The sequence below is a fragment of the Falco naumanni genome, chromosome 3, assembly GCF_017639655.2.
Source record: "Falco naumanni isolate bFalNau1 chromosome 3, bFalNau1.pat, whole genome shotgun sequence".
NCBI lineage: Eukaryota > Metazoa > Chordata > Aves > Falconiformes > Falconidae > Falco > Falco naumanni.
In genome coordinates, this window is record NC_054056.1 from 11,511,976 (window position 1) to 11,530,672 (window position 18,697).

The 18,697-nt window shown below is 56.7% G+C and overlaps 2 protein-coding genes across 5 annotated transcripts in view; both read right to left on the bottom strand.

Moving 5' to 3' along the window:
• Window positions 1-1,410: 1,410 nt before the first annotated feature.
• On the bottom strand, window positions 1,411-7,019 carry KLHDC7A (kelch domain containing 7A). Of its 3 annotated transcripts, none has more exons than XM_040588983.1 (2): window positions 4,025-7,019; window positions 1,411-3,964 (listed from the first exon to the last, which is right to left on the bottom strand). In XM_040588983.1, exons 1-2 carry the CDS (start codon window positions 4,559-4,561, stop codon window positions 2,120-2,122), a joined length of 2,382 nt encoding a protein of 793 aa, XP_040444917.1. In that variant the 5' UTR covers window positions 4,562-7,019; the 3' UTR covers window positions 1,411-2,119. The 3 variants fall into 3 exon arrangements, with proteins under 3 accessions (XP_040444917.1, XP_040444919.1, XP_040444916.1); XM_040588985.1 differs by having other exon boundaries at window positions 1,411-3,959; window positions 4,020-7,019; XM_040588982.1 differs by having other exon boundaries at window positions 1,411-7,019.
• Window positions 7,020-8,296: 1,277 nt separating this feature from the next.
• The window catches only part of IGSF21 (immunoglobin superfamily member 21), a 42,157-nt gene continuing 31,756 nt past the window's right edge, over window positions 8,297-18,697 (bottom strand). Inside the window, exons 4-10 of one of the 2 annotated variants that reach the window (XM_040588992.1) lie at window positions 15,579-15,697; window positions 15,065-15,180; window positions 14,359-14,806; window positions 10,982-11,067; window positions 10,573-10,765; window positions 10,433-10,471; window positions 8,297-8,432 (exon numbers count right to left, since the gene is read on the bottom strand). In XM_040588992.1, the coding sequence (XP_040444926.1) occupies window positions 8,419-8,432; window positions 10,433-10,471; window positions 10,573-10,765; window positions 10,982-11,067; window positions 14,359-14,806; window positions 15,065-15,180; window positions 15,579-15,697 (1,015 nt within the window). In that variant the 3' untranslated portion in view covers window positions 8,297-8,418. Of the gene's footprint in view, window positions 8,433-9,713; window positions 9,993-10,432; window positions 10,472-10,572; window positions 10,766-10,981; window positions 11,068-14,358; window positions 14,807-15,064; window positions 15,181-15,578; window positions 15,698-18,697 lie in introns of those variants that run through there. The other variant, XM_040588991.1, reaches the window with a different exon arrangement.

The following is an 18,697-nucleotide window of genomic DNA, read 5'->3' on the forward strand; positions in this document are numbered from 1 at the left end:
GTTAATATTAGAGAGTGCAGGAGCGGGGGGAGAGCTGCCCACCCTCGGTCGTTGTTATTCGTCGCTCGCTGTCACGCTGGAGGACGAGGCAAAGCTGCTGGGGTTTGAGGTTGCAGCCTGGCAGCAAGGAGTTAAAGCAGAGGTGAAATATTAAGCGGGAGGAAAGAGGCACCGTGAGAAGGGCAGGATCCCAGGAAAGCTTTTCTGGGGATGAAAACAAAGCTGCTACCTGGAAGGGCTCCAGCTACCCAGCTCCCACCCGGCCAGCGTGTCCTCTGCTCCCCAGCACCCAGCACACCGTGGCGGGGATGCCAAAGGGCATGAAGCCGGGATGCTGGTGGGGACAAGAGTGTTTGCAGGTTGCAAAGGAGCTGGGCTGCTGCGGTGAAGCAGCCAGTACCCGAGTTTTGCTGGGGGAGAAGTAGAAACGTGTTGCAGTGTGCGTGAGCCCATCTCGTTGAGTGTGCTGCTCTGAGCACCGGCTACGGAGACAGCTAAATAACGAGGAGTTAAATAATAATGATGATAATGTGGCGGGGTTTTGGCTCATAAGGTTTATCAGCCCGAGTATCTCGGCATAGGGAGATGCTGGGAGGCAGGAGGCTGCAGCCCTGGCACACGGTCGGTGGGGTGGTCCTCTGGGGGTAGGAATAGGTGGCTCCAGGGTGGGTGAAACAGGCTGAACTTTGTCAGCTTTTAGCGCAGAGAGCGCGTACATCACCCACCCTCCGTCAGTAGAAGCAATGTGCTGCAGCTAACGAGCAAGCCTCAGAGGCAGAGTTAATTAACGCGGCCTCCCAAGGTTTCCTAACATGGGTGGATGCTACTGACCTTCGCAGGAAGCCCTTGAAGGTAGAAATGTGAGGCCTCCAGGCAATGACTGAGAGAACTAATAAATACTTTTGAGAGCGCTTTAAAAGAACATTAACCTAAGCTCTCCTAAACCACCGTGAGCAGCAAGGTGTAAACGGTGATACCGTGGGCTGTGCCAGCATCATCTCCATCTCCTCCTCCTCCTCCCAGCCCTTCAAGCACATCCATGACTTCGTGCACATAACCTGCTGCCACCGAGGAGGCAGGTACCGGGAGGGTTTTGTCCGTCTGGGAGCTGTTTTTGTCTGTCTGGGGCTGACAAGTGATGGATGACAAGTCGTTTGAGGGGAAGAAAATGCAATTACCCAAAGTAGGCTTTTGGCAGGGCATGGAGACAGCGGAGTGAGGTCGGTGAAACCTGGGGAAAAGGGGATGAAAGACCGGCTGCTCACATCCAAGGCTCTGGTTTACTTTCGGTTGCCTCCTCAGAGATGATGCTTGTGCAGTAATTAGCCATGTAAAACATGCATTGGCCTCTTTGTTCCCATTAGGCTTGGTTACGGCTTGAAATGATGCGCGACAGTAGCCTGTGGTTAATTTTACCAAATGTTCACTTTAATTTCATTTAAGACCAGCTGTCTATAAATCTATAGCGCCTATTTATATCACGTGCATATAAATATATATATATAATTCTGTGCTGAGGAGAAGGCAACAGATAACAAGGTCCTGGGAAGAGCAGGGAGCTCTCTGGCCCCCAGCCTCCAGCTCTGGGGTGATGTGCGCAGTCAAGCCTGAGGGCTCAATGTTGGCTTGATGCCGATGGAGCTGACCTCTGGGTGATACCTCCTCAGGGATCAGCCCTCCCTGCTGTGTTCCTCCACCCTAGAATCCCCCGTGTGCCGTGTGTCCAGGTCAATATTAAACACCTGGTGTGTAAAGCAGCTACATGTGGAGCGGTGCCCAGCTGGGAGCCTGCAGCAAGCCGTGGCTTATTTGCATCCGAGCAAGCACGCCTACGTTTAAATACCTCTAAGCAAACGAGTCCACCCAGCTCCTGCTTTGCTTTTCCTTGTGTACTCAAGGCTGGGTGTACTGGCATTATCTGAGGGCAGTTTGTCTCTTTCCTTACTTGCAGGGACTGGGAGGGTGGCGGCTCGATGGTAGGTGTGGGTAACGTTGCCCTGGTAGTGATGACCCCATGCTGCGTGGTCCAAAGCGGGCTGTGGGGTTCTTCTACCAGCTTTTGCCATCACGTCACATTTGAGCCATTACCGCTGTGGTGTGAGACCCCAGCACGGGTTCCTCAAACTTGTGTTTGTGCCATCCCTCCCTCCGGCAGCACCAGGACAGCCGGGAGGAGGCTGCCGTGGGGTGATGGGAAGGGCTGCAGGTCCTTGGTCCCGAAGCGTGGTGAGATGTGGTCAGCCAAGAAGCGTATGTGGAAGTGCCGGCCAATGCAGTGGACCAGGTTGCCCACCACAGCACACTGGAAGCCAGACAGGTTGGACGTGGCATAGGTGGCACACTCGTACCATAGCCTGGCCTTGGCGCTGCAGCGGTAGACGCTGATGCCTGTGCTGCGGTGGAGGTCGAAGCGGTAGATGAAGCCGTTGGCACTCACCATCTCGGCTGTCCTGTCCTTGCTGCTGCCGGCCAGGCTGACCCTCCAGCTGTCCGAGCGGGCACTGTAGCACAGCAGCATGTAGCGCAAGGTGCCCCCCGTCACGTAGATCTCCCCATCACACACCGTGGCCATGTGGGCCACGGCAAAGGTGTCGTGGGGCAGGGGTGCGGTAAAGGTCCAGCGGTCCTGCCGGGGGTCGTAGCGTTCCACTGTGTAGAGGCACTCACCGCCGATGGCGTAGAGGTGGCCATCCAAAGCCACGAGCTTGCAGTGCGGCCGTGCTTGGTTCAGGGGGCAGATCTCCCTCCAGATGTTGGTCAGGGGGTCGTAGCAGAAGACACGGTTGGAGGGTCTCTGCGTCTGGCCCCTGCCCTCGCAGCCGGCCACCACAAAGAGGTAGTTGAACATGCTGCACATGGCGCACCCCCGGGAGACCACCTCTGGTGGCACGTGGCTGAGGTGACGCCAGCAGTCCCCTCTGTCATCGTAGTAGCAGAGGCGGCTGGTGTGGAGGCCAGGATCCTGCGCGTTGATATCTGCCACGGCCATGTACATCCTCCCCTTCATCCTCCGCCGCAGGATGAGCTCCCGCTCACCAGCGTTGAGGTGGCTATAGATGGAGGGTGTCTTCAGCACCTGCAGGTAGTTGTCACTCATCACTTTGTAGGCAGCCTCCTGGAGGTGGCCGAGCTTCTGTGCCTTGGCTGTGCAGAGGACCTTGTAGCAGTTCCCCAGGTCCAGGTGGGTGGGTGATGTCATTTGGAAGAGATCAGAACTGGTCACCACCCCTGGCCCGGGGCTTGCAGACGGTGTGTCAGCTGGGGCCGTGACCCCAAAACCTTCCATGGGCAGCTGGAGGTGAGGGCTGTCAGCAATCTGGAGGATGCTGCCCTTGCGGCCAGGAGACGGTGGCTCAGGAGAAATGTCCAAGCTCCCTGTAGGTGGTGGAACTATGGAGGGGGTGATGGGCTCCTGCGTTGTCAAAGTTGGGTCCGGTTCCTGGGTTGCAAAGCTCTGCAGCTCTTTGTTGACCTGCTCTGAGCTGCAGTGCCGGGATGTTCCCAGAGGGATGTAGGGAAGAGACCTCTTCTTTGACACCGAGTGGGAAACGGACTGGACATAGTAGTGGTAGACTTTGCCTTTGAGCCCGGGGACCGGCTGCCCGGCCCCATCCTTCGCCCGTTGCTCGGCAATGTAGTTCTCCTCCACCTGGATCTTCGCAACAGAGGAGAAAGAATAGGAGGAGTCCGACCCCGCGTTGCTCGTCGTCATTGTTAGCCCCAGGTCTGAGGTGACACTGAGGGTCTGGACCATCCCCTCGGCCACCCGGCTCATGGTTCTACCGGCCAAATCCTGCTCAGTGCTCTGGGCGCATTCGTCACCTGCCATCTGGGTACTGGCAATCCCGGGGGAAATCCCGGTGCTTGGGGCACATGTGCCCTCCTCCCCGAGGCTGCTTGGTGTTTTGGTCACATCCCCAGGTTGATAAGAGCTCGGCTCGCTTCCCGACTCGCTTCCCAGCTCACTTCCTAGCTCACTTCCCGGCTCGCTTCCCAGCTTGCTTCCCAGCTCACTTCCTAGCTCGCTTCCCGGCTCACTGCCCAGCTTGTTTTCTGGCTTGCTTCCCAACTTGCTTCCTGGCCCGTTTCCTGGCTCGCTTCCTGACTTACTTCCCAGTTCACTTCCTGACCTCTTTCCCAGCTCGCTTCCTCTGCTACCCACTCCCGCTCTTCCACAAGTCAGCCCCAGCGCTGCATCCATCCCCTCTTCTTCCTCCTCCTCCTCTTCCCCCCTTGGCAGACCCTGGTCTCCCTGGCGAGCCGTGTGCCGTGTCCCGGTGGCACTTCCACGACCGCTGCCTTGTGCATCCCCACCGCCCCTCCTCGCCCCCTCCCCAACCACCCTCCTCCGTAGCAGACCCGCCGCCTCACCCCCATCCTGGGCAGCGTTTTCCCTCTGCTCTCCCCCTGCGTCGGCCAGCGGGGTTGTGCCCCCAGCGAGCGAGCGGGACTTATAGAACCTGTACGCCAAGGTCAGGAGGAGCAGCGCGGCGGCGGAGAGGACCAGCTTGCCGGCCAGCTGCATGTCGGACTGCCAGGGCAGGGTTACCCGCTGGGGCATTTTTCCATGCCGGGAATGCGGAGAAGCCGATTAATGATTGCCGAGCGAGCAGGGAGCGTGGAGCCGAAGGTTTGGGGCAAGGTGACTTTGAGCGGGCGAAGCTGGCGGGAGGTTTCCGGACAAGTTTTGCATGTTGGGGCTGGGCTGGGCAGCGGGGAAAGGTGCAGCCCGGAGCTGGCAGCACGGAGCCGGCTTTATCAGCCGTGTAAACAGAGAGGCTCCCCGGAAAAGCCAAAGGAAACACAAAGGGAGGAAAAGTATCTCATCACAGCAGCCCCACCATGCCGCCTCCTCGTTTCTTTTGCTGTTTCAAAGGGATCGTGCAATGGCAGGGAGAAATAAGTTGTTCTGGCTTGGGAAGGTCCCCCAGCCCTCGGTGCGGGTGCAGGGAAGGAGGGGAAGCAGCCCGGTGCCCGGCAGACCTTTGGTCTGACACCAAGCGGCTGCTCGGCGGCAGAGGCAGGTGACTAATTCGGTAGCCTTCGTTGGTGGCACGCTAGCTAACAAAGGGTGATGGGAAATAGCCTGAAAGCTTCTGGGGTCTTTTTTGAGGCCAGCTGGGAAGTGGCAGGGGAATTAAGAGCCAGTGGAAAAGGAGCAACGGGGGAAAATCCCACACCAAAGAGCAAATAAAACCAGGAGTTAAAGTGCAGCCGGTTCAGAGACCTGCATCCCCGTGCATGGGGAGAGGGATGAAGTAAGAGAAGTAAACAAAAGCATTTGGGACCAGGAAGAAATTTGGGGTAGGAAGCGGTGGGAGAGGTGTGGTTGTCGTTTCAAAGTGATGCGCTGCTGTGTGTGGGATGTCTGCAGGGACTGGAGTCACTGGGGGAAACTGAGTCACGGAGGATGCCAGACGGTGTCATGCTTGCTTTTCTCTCTCTGGAAAGATGTTGGCTATGTGTCTGGTCCTGATCTGAATTTCAAAGATTTAGGGGAATTGTCTCCCTCGAGGTAGCCAGGTCCCAACGCCTGGACCGCGGTGGGGGGGGAGATGGAGAGGAGAGGCCCTGGGGAATGACATCCCCCTGCAACAAGCACTAAGCGAGCTGAATTCAAAGGGATAAAATTAATTTCCTTTTCCCCCGAGGGGAACATCTCTCATGCTGAGAGATGCATAAAGAAATGAGGCCCTACGAGGCAGCAAAGGAACAGCCAAAATGTGGGTGGGGGTGGGTGGCTGCTCCTGTTTGTATGCACGGGTTTGCTCCATGCTGGCTTGGTCCCGATCCAGTGGGATTTGCTAGAGAAATGAACCCAGGTGATGCTAAAACAGCTCCTTGTACGAGGTGTGGGTGTGATGGGTCCCAGTTGCACAGGTGATGGGTACCTGTGGTAGGAGGAGGTCTTGCCATGGGTCTTTAATGGGTGGTGGCTGCTCGTGAGCTCATACCCAGTGTCCACAACCTCCCAAACCACCTCCCATGGAGCAGCTGACCTTGATCAGCCATTGCATGGTCTTTTGTGATGGGGAGGAGCATCTAAACCTCCTTGGGGCACGTTCCCCACCATCACCAGCATCTGCAAGGACTGAGATGTCCCCCTGCTGCTGCTGAGATGCTGAATTTCACCTGAATGGCTTCAGACGGGGACTGTGGTGGTGCCAGAGCAATGGGGGTGGTTGTGTATCTGCCACTAGACTTGCCAGGGATGCTCCTTAGGTGGAGGACCACATGCTAAATAGTGTAATATTTATATATCTATATATATAAAGAGGATGGGAAGGAAGCAGAGGGGTGAACTCATGCTAGCTTGGCAGTCAGGGACCCCTGTGCACATCCCTGCTGTGAACGGGGAGAGCCCACCAGCAGCTTTTAGGGGGATGTTTGGGAAGCTGTTGCCTTGTACGGGTGCAGCAGAGGTTAGGAGAAGGGAGGATATTCAGATCAGGAGCTGGACTTTGGAACAGGGTAAGTGCTGGCACGATGCATCCCTCGGATGTATCTTGAGCTTGCGCCAGGGGCCAAAGCAGCCCCAGACAAGACCCACCCGCCGTTCCCCTCCACCCTGTTTGGATGGGGCCCCCAAAATCTATCACTGGAGGCTTCGTCTGGCCAAAACCTCAGGGAAAGGGGCATCCCATCTGCCAGGACCAGAGGGTCCTGAGGCTGAGGCCGGAGGTGGCGTAACAGGCACATTCATCAAGGCTGGGCATGTGTTTCGGGGCTCGGGTACTTGGCAGAGGGCTTGGCCACCCATACGTGGCTGTGACCCCTGGGCTCCTCCATCTCTCACTGCTCTGGTTTTTAATCTGCAAGTAGATCTGCAAAGATCCTTGTGTTCACGAGCTGGGAAGGATGAATTATGCATGCACTTGGCCGCCCTGTGAACCTGGCCCTGGCAGTAACTACCCAGTAATGAGGCGGGGGAGGCAGAGAAAGCACCAAGCAAAGCCCACTCTTGCTCTGGCCAGCATTCCCAACCCTGTTGAGCCATAGTATCCCCGGCTTTCTGCCTCCCCCCCCCCCCCCCCGCCCCCAATATCCCAAAGGGCTGGGTTGCTTGGATGTGCCGCATCCTTGAGAGATGCAGGGCTGGGTGCTGGGAAAGGCATGGTTATCCTCATCATCGGGGTGTTTTTATGGACTTTGGGAAGGCAAAACATGGAGTGCAGGGGGAGGCGAGGGAGTTTTCAGCAGGCAGCGTGCTCTGGTGGCTGTTGCCTTCACAAATAGCAGGATGGGGGAACCAGAGCCCAACTGCTGAGCTTGAGCCTCAGGGGATGATGTCAGGAAGGAGGATCTTTGTAGTAAAAATGCAGGTCCAATGTATAAGTGTATATTTATCTATGCCTTGCGGTGAGGAGGGTGAGCGGCAGCGTACGGGAGCAAGGATGCGGCCGTGGTATCTCCGAGCAGCAGTGACGTCTCGGCGCTTGTGACTCTAATTGAATGTAATTGCCTTTTCCAAATTTTGCTAAAACCTTTTCAAAGTCCCCTGAAATTAGGGAACATCGATAACGCCACTCCTTGGGGTTTTCAGCTCGCGTCATCCCTAAGAAGCGTGATTAATTTTTTACAAGCTAATCATATCTCTTAGGCAGGTTGTCAGCAGTGGATCTGTCATCTCTCATCAATAATGAAACAACCTGAGCAGCTCTTTCCCCCTCCAGCCTCCTGCATTATTCACTGCCAGGTCCTCAAACAACGGGGGTGTGTGGTAGGGGGGAGCCAGGGATTTAATTGATGTCCTCTGTAATTACCTGTAGGAGGGGGGATGGGGATGGGGAGGCGGTGGTGGGTGAAGGATGATGAGGTGGACAGGAGGTGAAGGCAGGGTCCAGCACGGCATGGATGGTTTTCTTTGGATCACTGCTTGGTGGCATGGCATCACTTTGTGTCCCTTGCCTTGGCAGCTTGAGGAAGCAGGCAGCATCCCTGCCCAGATGGGGAGAGGCTCCTGTGTCCCCTCACTCATCACTTTGGCTGTGCCGATGCTGAGAAGGTCCCAGCCTATAGCCCGATCCATCACCATGCCAGTATCCCCGGGGAAAGAGCTAAGTATCCCAAATGCATGTGAAGGGGTGGGTTTGGGATGCAGGACCACTGAACCCACCGGTCCTCTCCCGGCCGCTGGACGTGGAGGTCAGGATGCTCCAGGCAGAGCTGGAGGACGGTGGCACTGCTGCTGTAATCCTCCTCATTTCCATGGTTCCGGGCTAAAACTGCCACATTTGCATTTAAATGGAGGTTTGGGCATCTGTAAATCCTCATTTTTCCAAGCGAGAATGCCTAATGGTTGTTTAATCACGTTGGGATGAGGCCCTCGGAGAATCTTCAATCCAGTGAGGAGGGTGAGAAGCATCTTTGCTGTGGTGAGGGGCTCTCCTGCCTGCTCCGTAGCGTGGGGGTAAACAGTCATGCAGATTTCCCTAAAAAAATGAAGATTTCTCTAAAAAACGAAGGTTCTCTTCTTGCCCAGGGAGGTGCAATGGGCTGGAGCAGCGAAAGCGGTCAGGAAGGGAGCAGGGGTTCCAAGGGATCCGGATGCTTGGGTGCTGTTGCTTCAGGATGAAAGTGGAGCCACTGATCCTCCTACACCGCAGCCAGCCCCAAGCTGTCCCTGCATTGCTTCCAGCCCAAATGATAAACCCATGTGCTTTTGCTTATGGGAAGAAACTCCCGAGCCATCCCATCATGCGTTTGTTCGGCTCCTTTGAGGCTGGGAAATCGCTCACAGCGAGGTTGGTAACGGAGCGTGATAGGGACTGAATCTGCTTAATAATAATTAATCATAATAGTAATAATAACGTTTAGCACTCATACAGGGCTTTGGAAAGACGAAGCACCACACGGCTGCTGGCTAATCCTTTAGGATTAAGAGTTTCCTGGAGGGAAAGGCGGGGGAGTGCCCTGTCCTTGGGCTCCTCTCTCCCCCCCAACCCACTCCCCAGGGATCCTGGCCTGGGGCTGGAATGCTTTCTGGGCACCAGGGGCAGGGAAAGCAGCTGGGCACACCACCAGCATCTCCCAGCTCTGGGCAGGATTGGGGCAAAGCCACGTGGTTTTTGCAAAGAGCTGTCTTGCAGCAGGATTAATGCCACACCGGCGCACGGGTACCGTAGGAATGGCCAGGATTTGGCTGCGCTGGACCGTTATCTGTTTCCATGGTGACAATTAGCCAAGAGGGGTGGAGAGGGTGGCACAGACCAGACACGGGTGCGGTGCTTTAAACTTGGCTGATGCCTCCGTTCCGGCGCTGCCTGGTGGGACACGTGCTGCCTGCTCATGCGTGAGCGCTGACATTTTGGGTTGGGAGCTGCCTGTCACTAGAGATTGACTGTCCAGCCCGGGACAAGTGGTGTGCACAGTGCCTGTCTTCCATCAGAGCCGATTTGCCCCAACTGAGGTCCGGATAAGGCCGGTGATCCGTGGCTTTCGGGCTCCCAGCACCGCTGTCCGCGTGCGTGCGAGCTGAGCAGGGCTTGTCCCCAGCATCCCTCATGCTGGGGACATGTGTCGTACTTACCCCGGGGAGCTGAGACCCTGAGCAGCTTGGTGCAGTGGGAATGGTGTAAACAGATTTTTCCAGGGGAAATTTGGTCTTTGCATCATAGACAGCCACCCGCCCCCTCAAAGACCTTGCAAAACCTCTGGGTACCCCAAGATGGTGCTGGGTTACCCCAGCACAAGGCAAAACATTAAGCACAGCCTTCTACTGGGGGAGATTTTTCTTTTTCCTTTTAATTAAATTGTCTGAGGAAGCCAAGACACAGACAGAAAGAGACTGAGACTGTAAATAGTATAGAAAAAAAAAAAAAAAAAAAAAGAGAGCAAGAGAAACCGATTGACGGAGGTGTAAATGCTGGGTGGAGCCGTACGGAGGAAGAGGAGGAGGAGGAAGAGGCAGGCAAAGCTTCACGTTAGCTCCAGGATCACTGTTAGGGTGAGTGCCAAAACTAGTCTGAAGCCGCAGTGGCCGGTAAGTGAACCTAGGCAGGAGGAGAAAAGGGACGGGGAGTTTAGGGGGCTGTGTCTTGGTGTTTGGGTTCAAAGCAGGATGGAGTCATCACCTTTTTGTGGGGGGGCATCCCCTCCTAAACTTGCTATGGAGCTTGCGCGGGGCAGGCGGCAGGTCAGGGATGGTGTGGAGAGCGTCCACAGGGCCCCTTTTGGTGCAAGGACATCCCTCCTGCTAAGGGCGAGGGCTTGGGGCGATGCAAGGAGAGATGGCCAAGAGCTTGGGGTGATGCAAGGAGAGATGGCCAAGGCAAGGAGAGATGGCCAAGGGCTTGGGGTGATGCAAGGAGAGATGGCCAAGGCAAGAAGAGATGGCCAAGGGCTTGGGGCGATGCAAGGAGAGATGCTCTCTGCATGGTCCTTCCCTCCCTGGGGGATTTTGGGTTGAAATACCAGTGCCATCGCCACTCACCATTGGAGTCCTCTGTTCCTCTGGGAATATTTGGGTTTTCTAATGGGAAAGAAACAGCAGAGAGACAGTTTTGTTGGGGGTGGAGGGGAGATGCGTGAGGATTTATGGAGGGAGGGGTGCCCCCCGTGGTGCCACCATACCGAAAACGATGAGCCGGGTGTGGGTGTCAGTGGAGCCCAGGGGGTTCTGGGCGGTGCAGCGGTACATGGAGCCGTTGAGCTCGGCCGGCACCCGCTCCAGCACCAGCTCCTTGCCATCATGCTCGGCGCTGCCGTCGAGGAGCCGGCTCCCCACCCGCGTCCAGGTGAAGAGGGGCTCAGGGAAGACTTCATTCTGCAGGGAGACGGGCGTAGGGAGTGAGCAAACCCTGTCCCGCGCCTGGAGCAAGGGCTGGGCACAGCCAAAATGCCCAGGGGCGCACCGATGTAGGGGCCAGGATGCAACCCAAGGCCACCAAGCCAACCCCATCAAGTGCTGGTGGGATGCGATGCTGTCCGTCAGCACAGCATTGCCCCACCCCCGGCGCTGGGGATGGATGGGGAAGCTGACCTGGAAGCCCTGCACCAAGATCCGCACGGTGTCACCGACGCGGGCTCTCGTCGGGGTCATTGTGATCTTCGGGCCCTTGGGAGCAACTGCAAGGAAGGTGACAAGAAGGGATGTCAGCAGAGCCCAGTATCCTGTTGCCGGTGGGTGCCCTTGGCTGGGATTAATGGTGGTTTGATGAATGGTTGGGGGGTGGGGGGGCAGCGCAGTGTGTGCCGGCCCAGGGGGAGCTGAGGACTCGGTGATTGATGGACAGGCTGAGGGATGTCCACATGACTGATAGACAGGTACGAAAGGACCCTACAGGCAGATGAACGGGAAGACTGCGAGATTGATGGATGACTGTAACGGGATGCGTTGATGGTGAAGGACACACTGACTCGTCAAGCCCTCCTCTGCTCACAAACAGGGGTCAAGAGGGGTCAGGCTGGTTTGAAGCCACGGAGATGGGCACCTCAGGAAAGCATCCCCAGGGCAAGGTGGCCTTGGTGAATCGTGCGCAAGTGCTACTAGCATGGGAGACAGCCCCAGCACCTTGCTGGCACCAAATGCCAAGGACACAGCCCTGCAAAAAGGAGGGGACCCCTCTTCCCATGCTAGACTTGGGGTGCCCTTGGCTGGTGCAGTGAGGGGACAAGCAGTGATGCAGCCAGACGTGGGGAGGTGGTGACACCATGCCAGGTCTGCTCCTTGCTCCCAGCTGGGTGGGGGTTGTGTGGATGTCCCTCCTGGCCATGGGTGGGATGGGACAGCCCCAGGAGCTGCCTGGTCTTTGTGTGGAAGGAGCTTTTTGCATGCTTGAAGGGGAAAACGGGCAGGAGGGAGGCTGTGCATCACCAAAACTGGCTGTGTCACCCTTTGCCTAGCTAAGCACCGCCATGGAGGGGACAGGCTGAGCCTGGATGTCACCCTGGCATGACACAAAGGGAAAAATAGCCACCAGAAAGCACATCAGTCTGTGGTGGTGGACACTGGCCTCTGGAAAGAGCATCCATGCCCCTGGATGTTCTGCAGGGACATGCGCCAGAGGCCGTGGCTGTGCACCTGGACCGCAACATCCATGCAGGATGCGGCCCTCCGGTGTTGGAGCAGGGTGGATGGACTGCAGAGGATTACACTGTGCTAGGGGTTGTACCGAAGGTTAGCGTTTTGGACCGAAGCAAGTGGCTTGTCTTAGTTTCAACACAGGTTTTTTTGAGAGTGTATTATATATATAGTGTATATATATTTATAGATAGGGAGGGGGTTAATGGAGGATCTGCTGCCAAAACTCTGGGTGTGGATGGTGGTGAGGGGCACAGGCTGGAGGCATCTTAGGGGATGAGGGGGGCTGTGGATTTGGAAGGGGTGGTGTGGAGAAAGCTTTGCCGTTACAGCTATTGGAGCCACTGGGGAAGAATTAGCAAGCCATCAAGGTCTTGGCCTCATGGGGAGACCCAGAGGGTGGACACCGAAGCCCGATGAGCTGCAGAAGGTGTGAAAATGCAGGACTTCAGTAATTTTTTGGCTGGTTGTATTCTGGGAGAGAGCTTTAATGCTCGTAGGGGAGGAACAGATAATGGAGGGCCCTCTATTAGCAAGAGAGCTGCTGCTCTCCTTGTTGACTTCCAACCTCCCGTTGACCTTCTCATCGCTGCCAGCCTCCCACTGATTGAGGTGGTTGATGAGCTGAAGAGAAGGAGCACCAGCACCGAGAGGCTTGTGCGCACTGAAGTCCGTGCCAAAGACGGGTGGAAAGCCAGCGGGGCGAAGGCCACCGGGAGCTGGTGCGTCACCACTGAGCCAGCCAGCTGAGTGTCCTACTTGGCCAGGAGCAGAGCCCAGTCTTCTCCACCCGGCTCGAGGGCAGGAAGGCTGGAGCAGCCTGCCCAGGAGGATGCCCTGAAGCTGAGGCAATCCCTGAGGAGAGCTCAGCCTCTTTGGGTGGGGAACCCGCAGAAGGTAGAGGAGCCCCAGCCAGGGTAGGAGATTGTGTGGGGCAAAATGAGAGGTCCCCACTAACCTGCTCACTGGCTCCTGTGCCACTTGGGTAGCTTCTGCTCTTCCAGCATCCTGGGCATGCTGGGAGCCAACAGGGAGGCCCTGGCTTCAATCCCACCACCCTGTCACAGGGCCCCACCAGCCCCACAAGCTGCCCCTCTGCAGGGCTAACGTAGCCCCTCCCCACGGGGATGAGCTGGGTGGTGATGGCCAGCAAGGGTTATGGCATGTCCTTAGGTCTTCCGGGACCAGGTATAGATAAATGGAGGTGACATTGCTACGGGGTGAAGGTGGCTCCCCCCTCCCCACAACAGGATCCCGGTCCAGAGTTGCACCTCCATCCCATCCTCTCCCAGGGTTACACCCCACAGGAGGTAACACTGAGGAGCTACCACCTCCCCACCTGCCCTGCAGGCACCACCAACACCAGGTCCCCCAACACAGCCCCCCCAGCTCCTTGCTCATCCCTACATCCAGCCCTGGCTCCCCCTAAAACCAGCTCCCCTGCCCTGGTCCTGCACCATCCCCCTGTATCCAAACACTCATCCCCTTCTCACCAAGGGGGCTTCTCCCAGCATAGACCCCCCAAAAGCTAGGGCTGTGCCCACATCAACCCCTGCCACTAACATTGCTGCCTTGCTCTGATACCCCAGGACCCTCAGTTCCCCCCTCCCAGCCCCACACACCACCCCAGGACCCCCACTGCCTGTGCCTACAGCCCCCTCCCTCCCAACCCCAGCCCTACATCAACCGACAACCCCCACCCTATAGCATCCCCCATGGCTGGGGGGCCCTCAGCACCCCCTTCTGCAGGGAGAGGGCTTGCTGCCCTTTACAGGGCACCCTGAGGCTATGAGGACTTGGGTGGCAGCAGCCCCCACAGCTTCTTTACTTACCTTCCCCCATGCACAAGGGCTCTGCACCCCATAGACCCCAGGACACCCCCCCCCCAAGCACCCCTACACCACCACCCTACACATACCACCACCCCTAGCACCCACCTCTGGCTCACCCCCCAAAACTGCCCTCGCCTTCCAGCACCCCCTTCTGCCCCGCACAGCTCCACCATGCTCTGGCTCACCTACACCACACAGCAAAACCCTTCTCTTGCCTGATGGACCCCCCCCAAAAGTCCCTGCCCTCCACCCTACATTTGGGGAGCCCTGGCAGCGCTGCCTCCTCTCATCGTGCAGTCCAACATGGCACCCTGCTTTGGCTCGCAAGGTGCCTGAAACCCCCCCGAAGAGAAAAGCAAAAGTGCAAAAAGCAAAAATAAGAGAGGAAAAAAAATGTTGCAAAAACCATTGCAACCCATTGCTAAAAAAAATCTGCAAAAATTAAAATAATTAAAAAAAAAAGTCAAGAAATCTCCCAAATTTATTCGCGGTGGCTGCGCTTACCAAGTGTCACCTCGGACTGCATGGGCATGGAGAGCGCCGGGTGCTTCACCTCGCAGCTGAAGAGCGCCTCGTTGTCAATTTGGGGGTTCAGGGTCCAGGTGAGGGTGGCCCGCGCCTCCACCGTCCCATCGCTGACGGGCGCGTGCGTGTGGCGGAAATAGTAAATGGGCTCCGCCACGTGCACCCACCGCGGGAATTCCCGGCTTACCACCGTTTCGGGGATGGTTTCGGTGACGGAACCCCGCTCGGCTGCCAGCCCCCGGGGGGGATCCACCGTGGCTGGGGGTCGCCCGCCTCCCACCTCTCCTTCGGCTGCCAGTGATTTCGGCACCTTGGTGTCATCCAGGTCGCGGTGAAGGAGGTTACGGGGTGCCCAGCTCCCGGCGCCGGCCGGCGGCTCCGGCAGTGGGGTGGCCTCGATGGGCTCCCCATCCCGTTTGAAGTAGACCTGCATGGGGACAAAAGGGGCGGTGAGCCCGGTGGGGACAGCCGCCACCCCATACATCTTCAGCATCCCATCCCCTTGGGTAGCTTTGGATGGAGCCCCTTCCCAAAGTCCCTGTGGAAAGATGCTGCAGGGCAAGATTTTTGCAGCAGGCAGCTATTTACCTTATTTTGCCTCCAAAAGCAGCACATATTTTATATATTTTTATATTTATGTTTGCTTCATATATACATATGGAAGATAACCTCCCCAGGGGCTCACCAGCGGGGCAGGCTTCCCACCAGAGACCACACACACCAGGGTGAAGTTCTGCGCCTGGTAGCGGCTGAAGGGTGCCGGTGTGTCAGCGGCGAGCACTGAGATGGAGGTCGGAGGAGCTGCCAGGAACAGAGCCGGGGCATTAGCATAGAATCCTTGACAGCCACCCATCTCCATGCTCATCCCCGTCCTCATCCCTGTGCCCATCTCCGTGCTCATTCTCGTCCTCATCCTTGTGCCCATCTCCATCCTCATCCCCATCCCCGTGCCCGTCTCCATCCTTATCCCTGTCCTCATCCCCATGCCCATCTCCATCCTCATCACCACGCCCATCTCCATCCTCATCCTTGTCCTCGTCCCCATCCTAATCTCCATCCCCATTCTCACCTCTGTCCCCATCCCTGTCCCCGTCTCTATCCCCAGGGAGAGGAAAATGAGCCAAATCCCTGCTTTCCCCCACCCTGCACCCCCGCCATTGTTTCCCCTCCCGCCCCACCCAGCCGGGGGTTGCATTCACCCATCACATTGAGGAATATGTTCCCGGAGGCCAGGACCACTTTCTCCCGCGTGGCTCGGTCGTAAATCCCCACGTGACACTCGTAGGGACCGTTGTCTGAAATGCGAACCTCGGGGAGCCTGGGGAGGAGAGACAGGGCTCACCACTCGCTCCATCCCAACCCTGTCTTCCCGGGGGATGCAGCCGTCTGCATCCGGATATCAAGGCATCGGATGGGGTTGCTTTTTGCCAGCGACGGGGATCAATAAACTATTAATAACTGCAAAGGCTGCAGGAGAGAGCTGTGTAATGCGGTTTAGCAGCTGGAGTTTACCGGCACTGACAGCTCCTCGGGAGGGTAAGTAATTGCATTATTGAAAGGAGAAGTGTGCGGGAGGTAAAGGCACCGCCGAGAGCAAAAACCCACGAAGCATGGACAGTAAATGTCTGCGAAACGCCGATGTTAAAGGCTCAGCACCAAACATTACAGACCGCTTGGGTGATGCAATGGCTGTAGCAAAGCGTGGTGGATGAAAAGCATCAAAAGCCCAAACTCCAGAGCATGTTTCGATCAATATATTATCTACATTCTTTATATAGCTATAAAAAAAAACAAACCAGAGGAGAGGAAGAGACATGCAAAAGGATCAGTGCTGCTGGAGGTGGAAATGCTCACTTTGGCTGCAAAGGAGCCACTCTACTGAGCAGCAGCATCCCGTCCTGCCGGCTGGCAGCATCCCACCTCACCAGCAACCCACCTTGCCAGCCAGCATCATCCCACCTCGCCAGTCAACAGCATCCTGCCTTGCTGACCAGCATCATCCCACCTCACCGGTCGACAACATCCCACCTCACCAGCCGGCAGCATCCTGCCTCACTGGCCAGCAGCATCCCACCTTGCTGGCCAGCAGCATCTCACCTTGCCGGTCAGCACCATCCTGCCTCACCAGCTGGCAGCACTCCACCTTGCCAGTCAGTATGCCTTGCTGACCAGCATCATCCCACCTCACCAGTGGGCAGCATCCTGCCTTGCTGGCCAGCAGTGTCCCACCTTGCCGTCAGCAGCATCCCACCTCACCAGCCAGCAGCATCCCACCTTGCTGACCAGCATCATCCCACCTCACCGGTCGACAACATCCCACCTTGCCAGCTGGCAGCATCCTGCCTCGCCAGTCAGCAGCATCCCACCTCACCGGATGGCAGCATCCCACCTTGCTGACCAGCAGCATCCCACCTCACCGGCCAGCAGCACTGCACTTTGCTGACCAGCAGCATCCCGCCTCACTGGCCAGCAGCATCATCCTGCCTTGCCAGCCAGCAGCATCCCACCACAGCAATAAGGATGGGGGCAATTCCTGCACGGAGCACCGGGCAAGCCACTCCCAGCTTACACCCCTGCTTTTCCAGGCAACCCCAGATGTGACTTGCGGGGCTTCCCCAGCCGGGGGGAAATCCAGTGCTGGTTTGCCGGATCCTTCCTGAAAGCCCCTGGCCGCCTTCCCACGCTGTCTCCTCATCGCGCGAGCCCCCCGCCAGCACAAACAAGCCCCTGTTGAAGTGAACAGTCGCTTGGCAGCTCCTCTGAATGGCCACAACGCTTTCAACTCAGCCTCCACCATCTGTTCCAGCCTCTAATTACCCACGCACGGAGCGGGAAATCATCCACACCCTTCGTTAGTGGGGCGCAGGAGCGTTCGGTCCCTGCCAAGCTGGGGACCATCTCCATCCCGGCAGCTGCCCCTTGCCACAAAGGACCAGCCCTTTGGGTCTGTGTGCAGATTTGGGGTCCTAATGGGGTTGGTTTGACGTTTCTACCATCAGTGAGGACCAGGGAGAGGGGACCCTCAGCCCCGCAAAGCCAAACCGCTGCCTGTCGTGTCCTTTTGTGTCCTCTAAACACGCTGGAAATAAGGAAAGAAAATTATATAGATATGCATAAAGCAATGCCTTACTCGACGAGGGTGGGTTTTTAATCAGAGGAGGAGGAAAAAAAAATTAAAAAAAAAAAATCCAGGCTTGGATATCTCCCGGCTTTGCTCTTCACATCTGAGCAGGCGGCGTTCAAAGCCGGTATGAAAAGCGGCAGCGCCGGCAGCCCTCTGCGCCGCGCAGATAAGGGCTGCGCCGCCCGGGATAACGCTCCGTGGGACGGCACCGACGTGACCGTGCCATTACAAAGATTAAAAAAAAAAAAGCAAAATACAGAAGGGTAAAATGAAAGGGAGAGAAAAGCTGAGTGCAAACGGCTGGGAAGTGACTGACCTATCACCAAACCCTTCCTGATATTGCTCCTCTTCTTCACCAGAGCCCGAGATAAGGCAGGACCCCCCCACCCCCGGCAAGCAACAAGCCAATGATTCAGAAAAGAAGCTCTTTTTCATACCCTCTGAGAAATATCTCCTTTCTCCGCAGGCAAGTTGCTGTTTTCCTCTGAAAAAAGGCTACTGCATGAAAAGACTTTTTACCGCGAACATCCCCGGCTCCACGGACGATTTGTCGGCACCGTGCCGACGATTACCGAGGCTTTTAAGTGCCTGGTCCTAGGGCAGTGAAATTTTCTGCTCACAAATTCTATTAGTTCTACAATACGTGGTGAAAGGGAGAAAACCAGAGGGTTTTGTGCCCCAAAAAAATAAAGCAGCTGCTTTGCCTTGCCAGGACGGTGCAACGTGAACGTGGCACGTCCTCGTCCCATGCCCAAGGGATGCTCATGGTCTCCCGCTCCGTGCACAGGGGATGTTTTATTCCGGTTTAATTCCCAGCTTTCCTAGTGCTCCCTGCTAGAGAGGAGCAATGGCCAAACCCAGCACCGAGCGAAACCACCGGGTTTACGGCAGGCAAGTGAGGCTGTTGGGTTAGGGGATGTGTAATCCCTTCATGAAGCTGCCAAAACGTCCTTTAAACAATAATTAGTTGTGTCAGAAATTTGTACAACATCCGAGCGAGCAGCTGAGCGGATCCTGTGCTACACGGGGAAACAAAACTCAAGGAGCGGAGCAGTCTCTGAGCATCGCCTGAACATTGCCCTGAATAACCTCTGAGCATCGCCTGAACATTGCCCTGAGTAACCTCTGAGCATCGCCTGAACATTGCTCTGAGCAACCTCTGAGCATTGCCTGGGCATTCTCGGAGCATCCCCC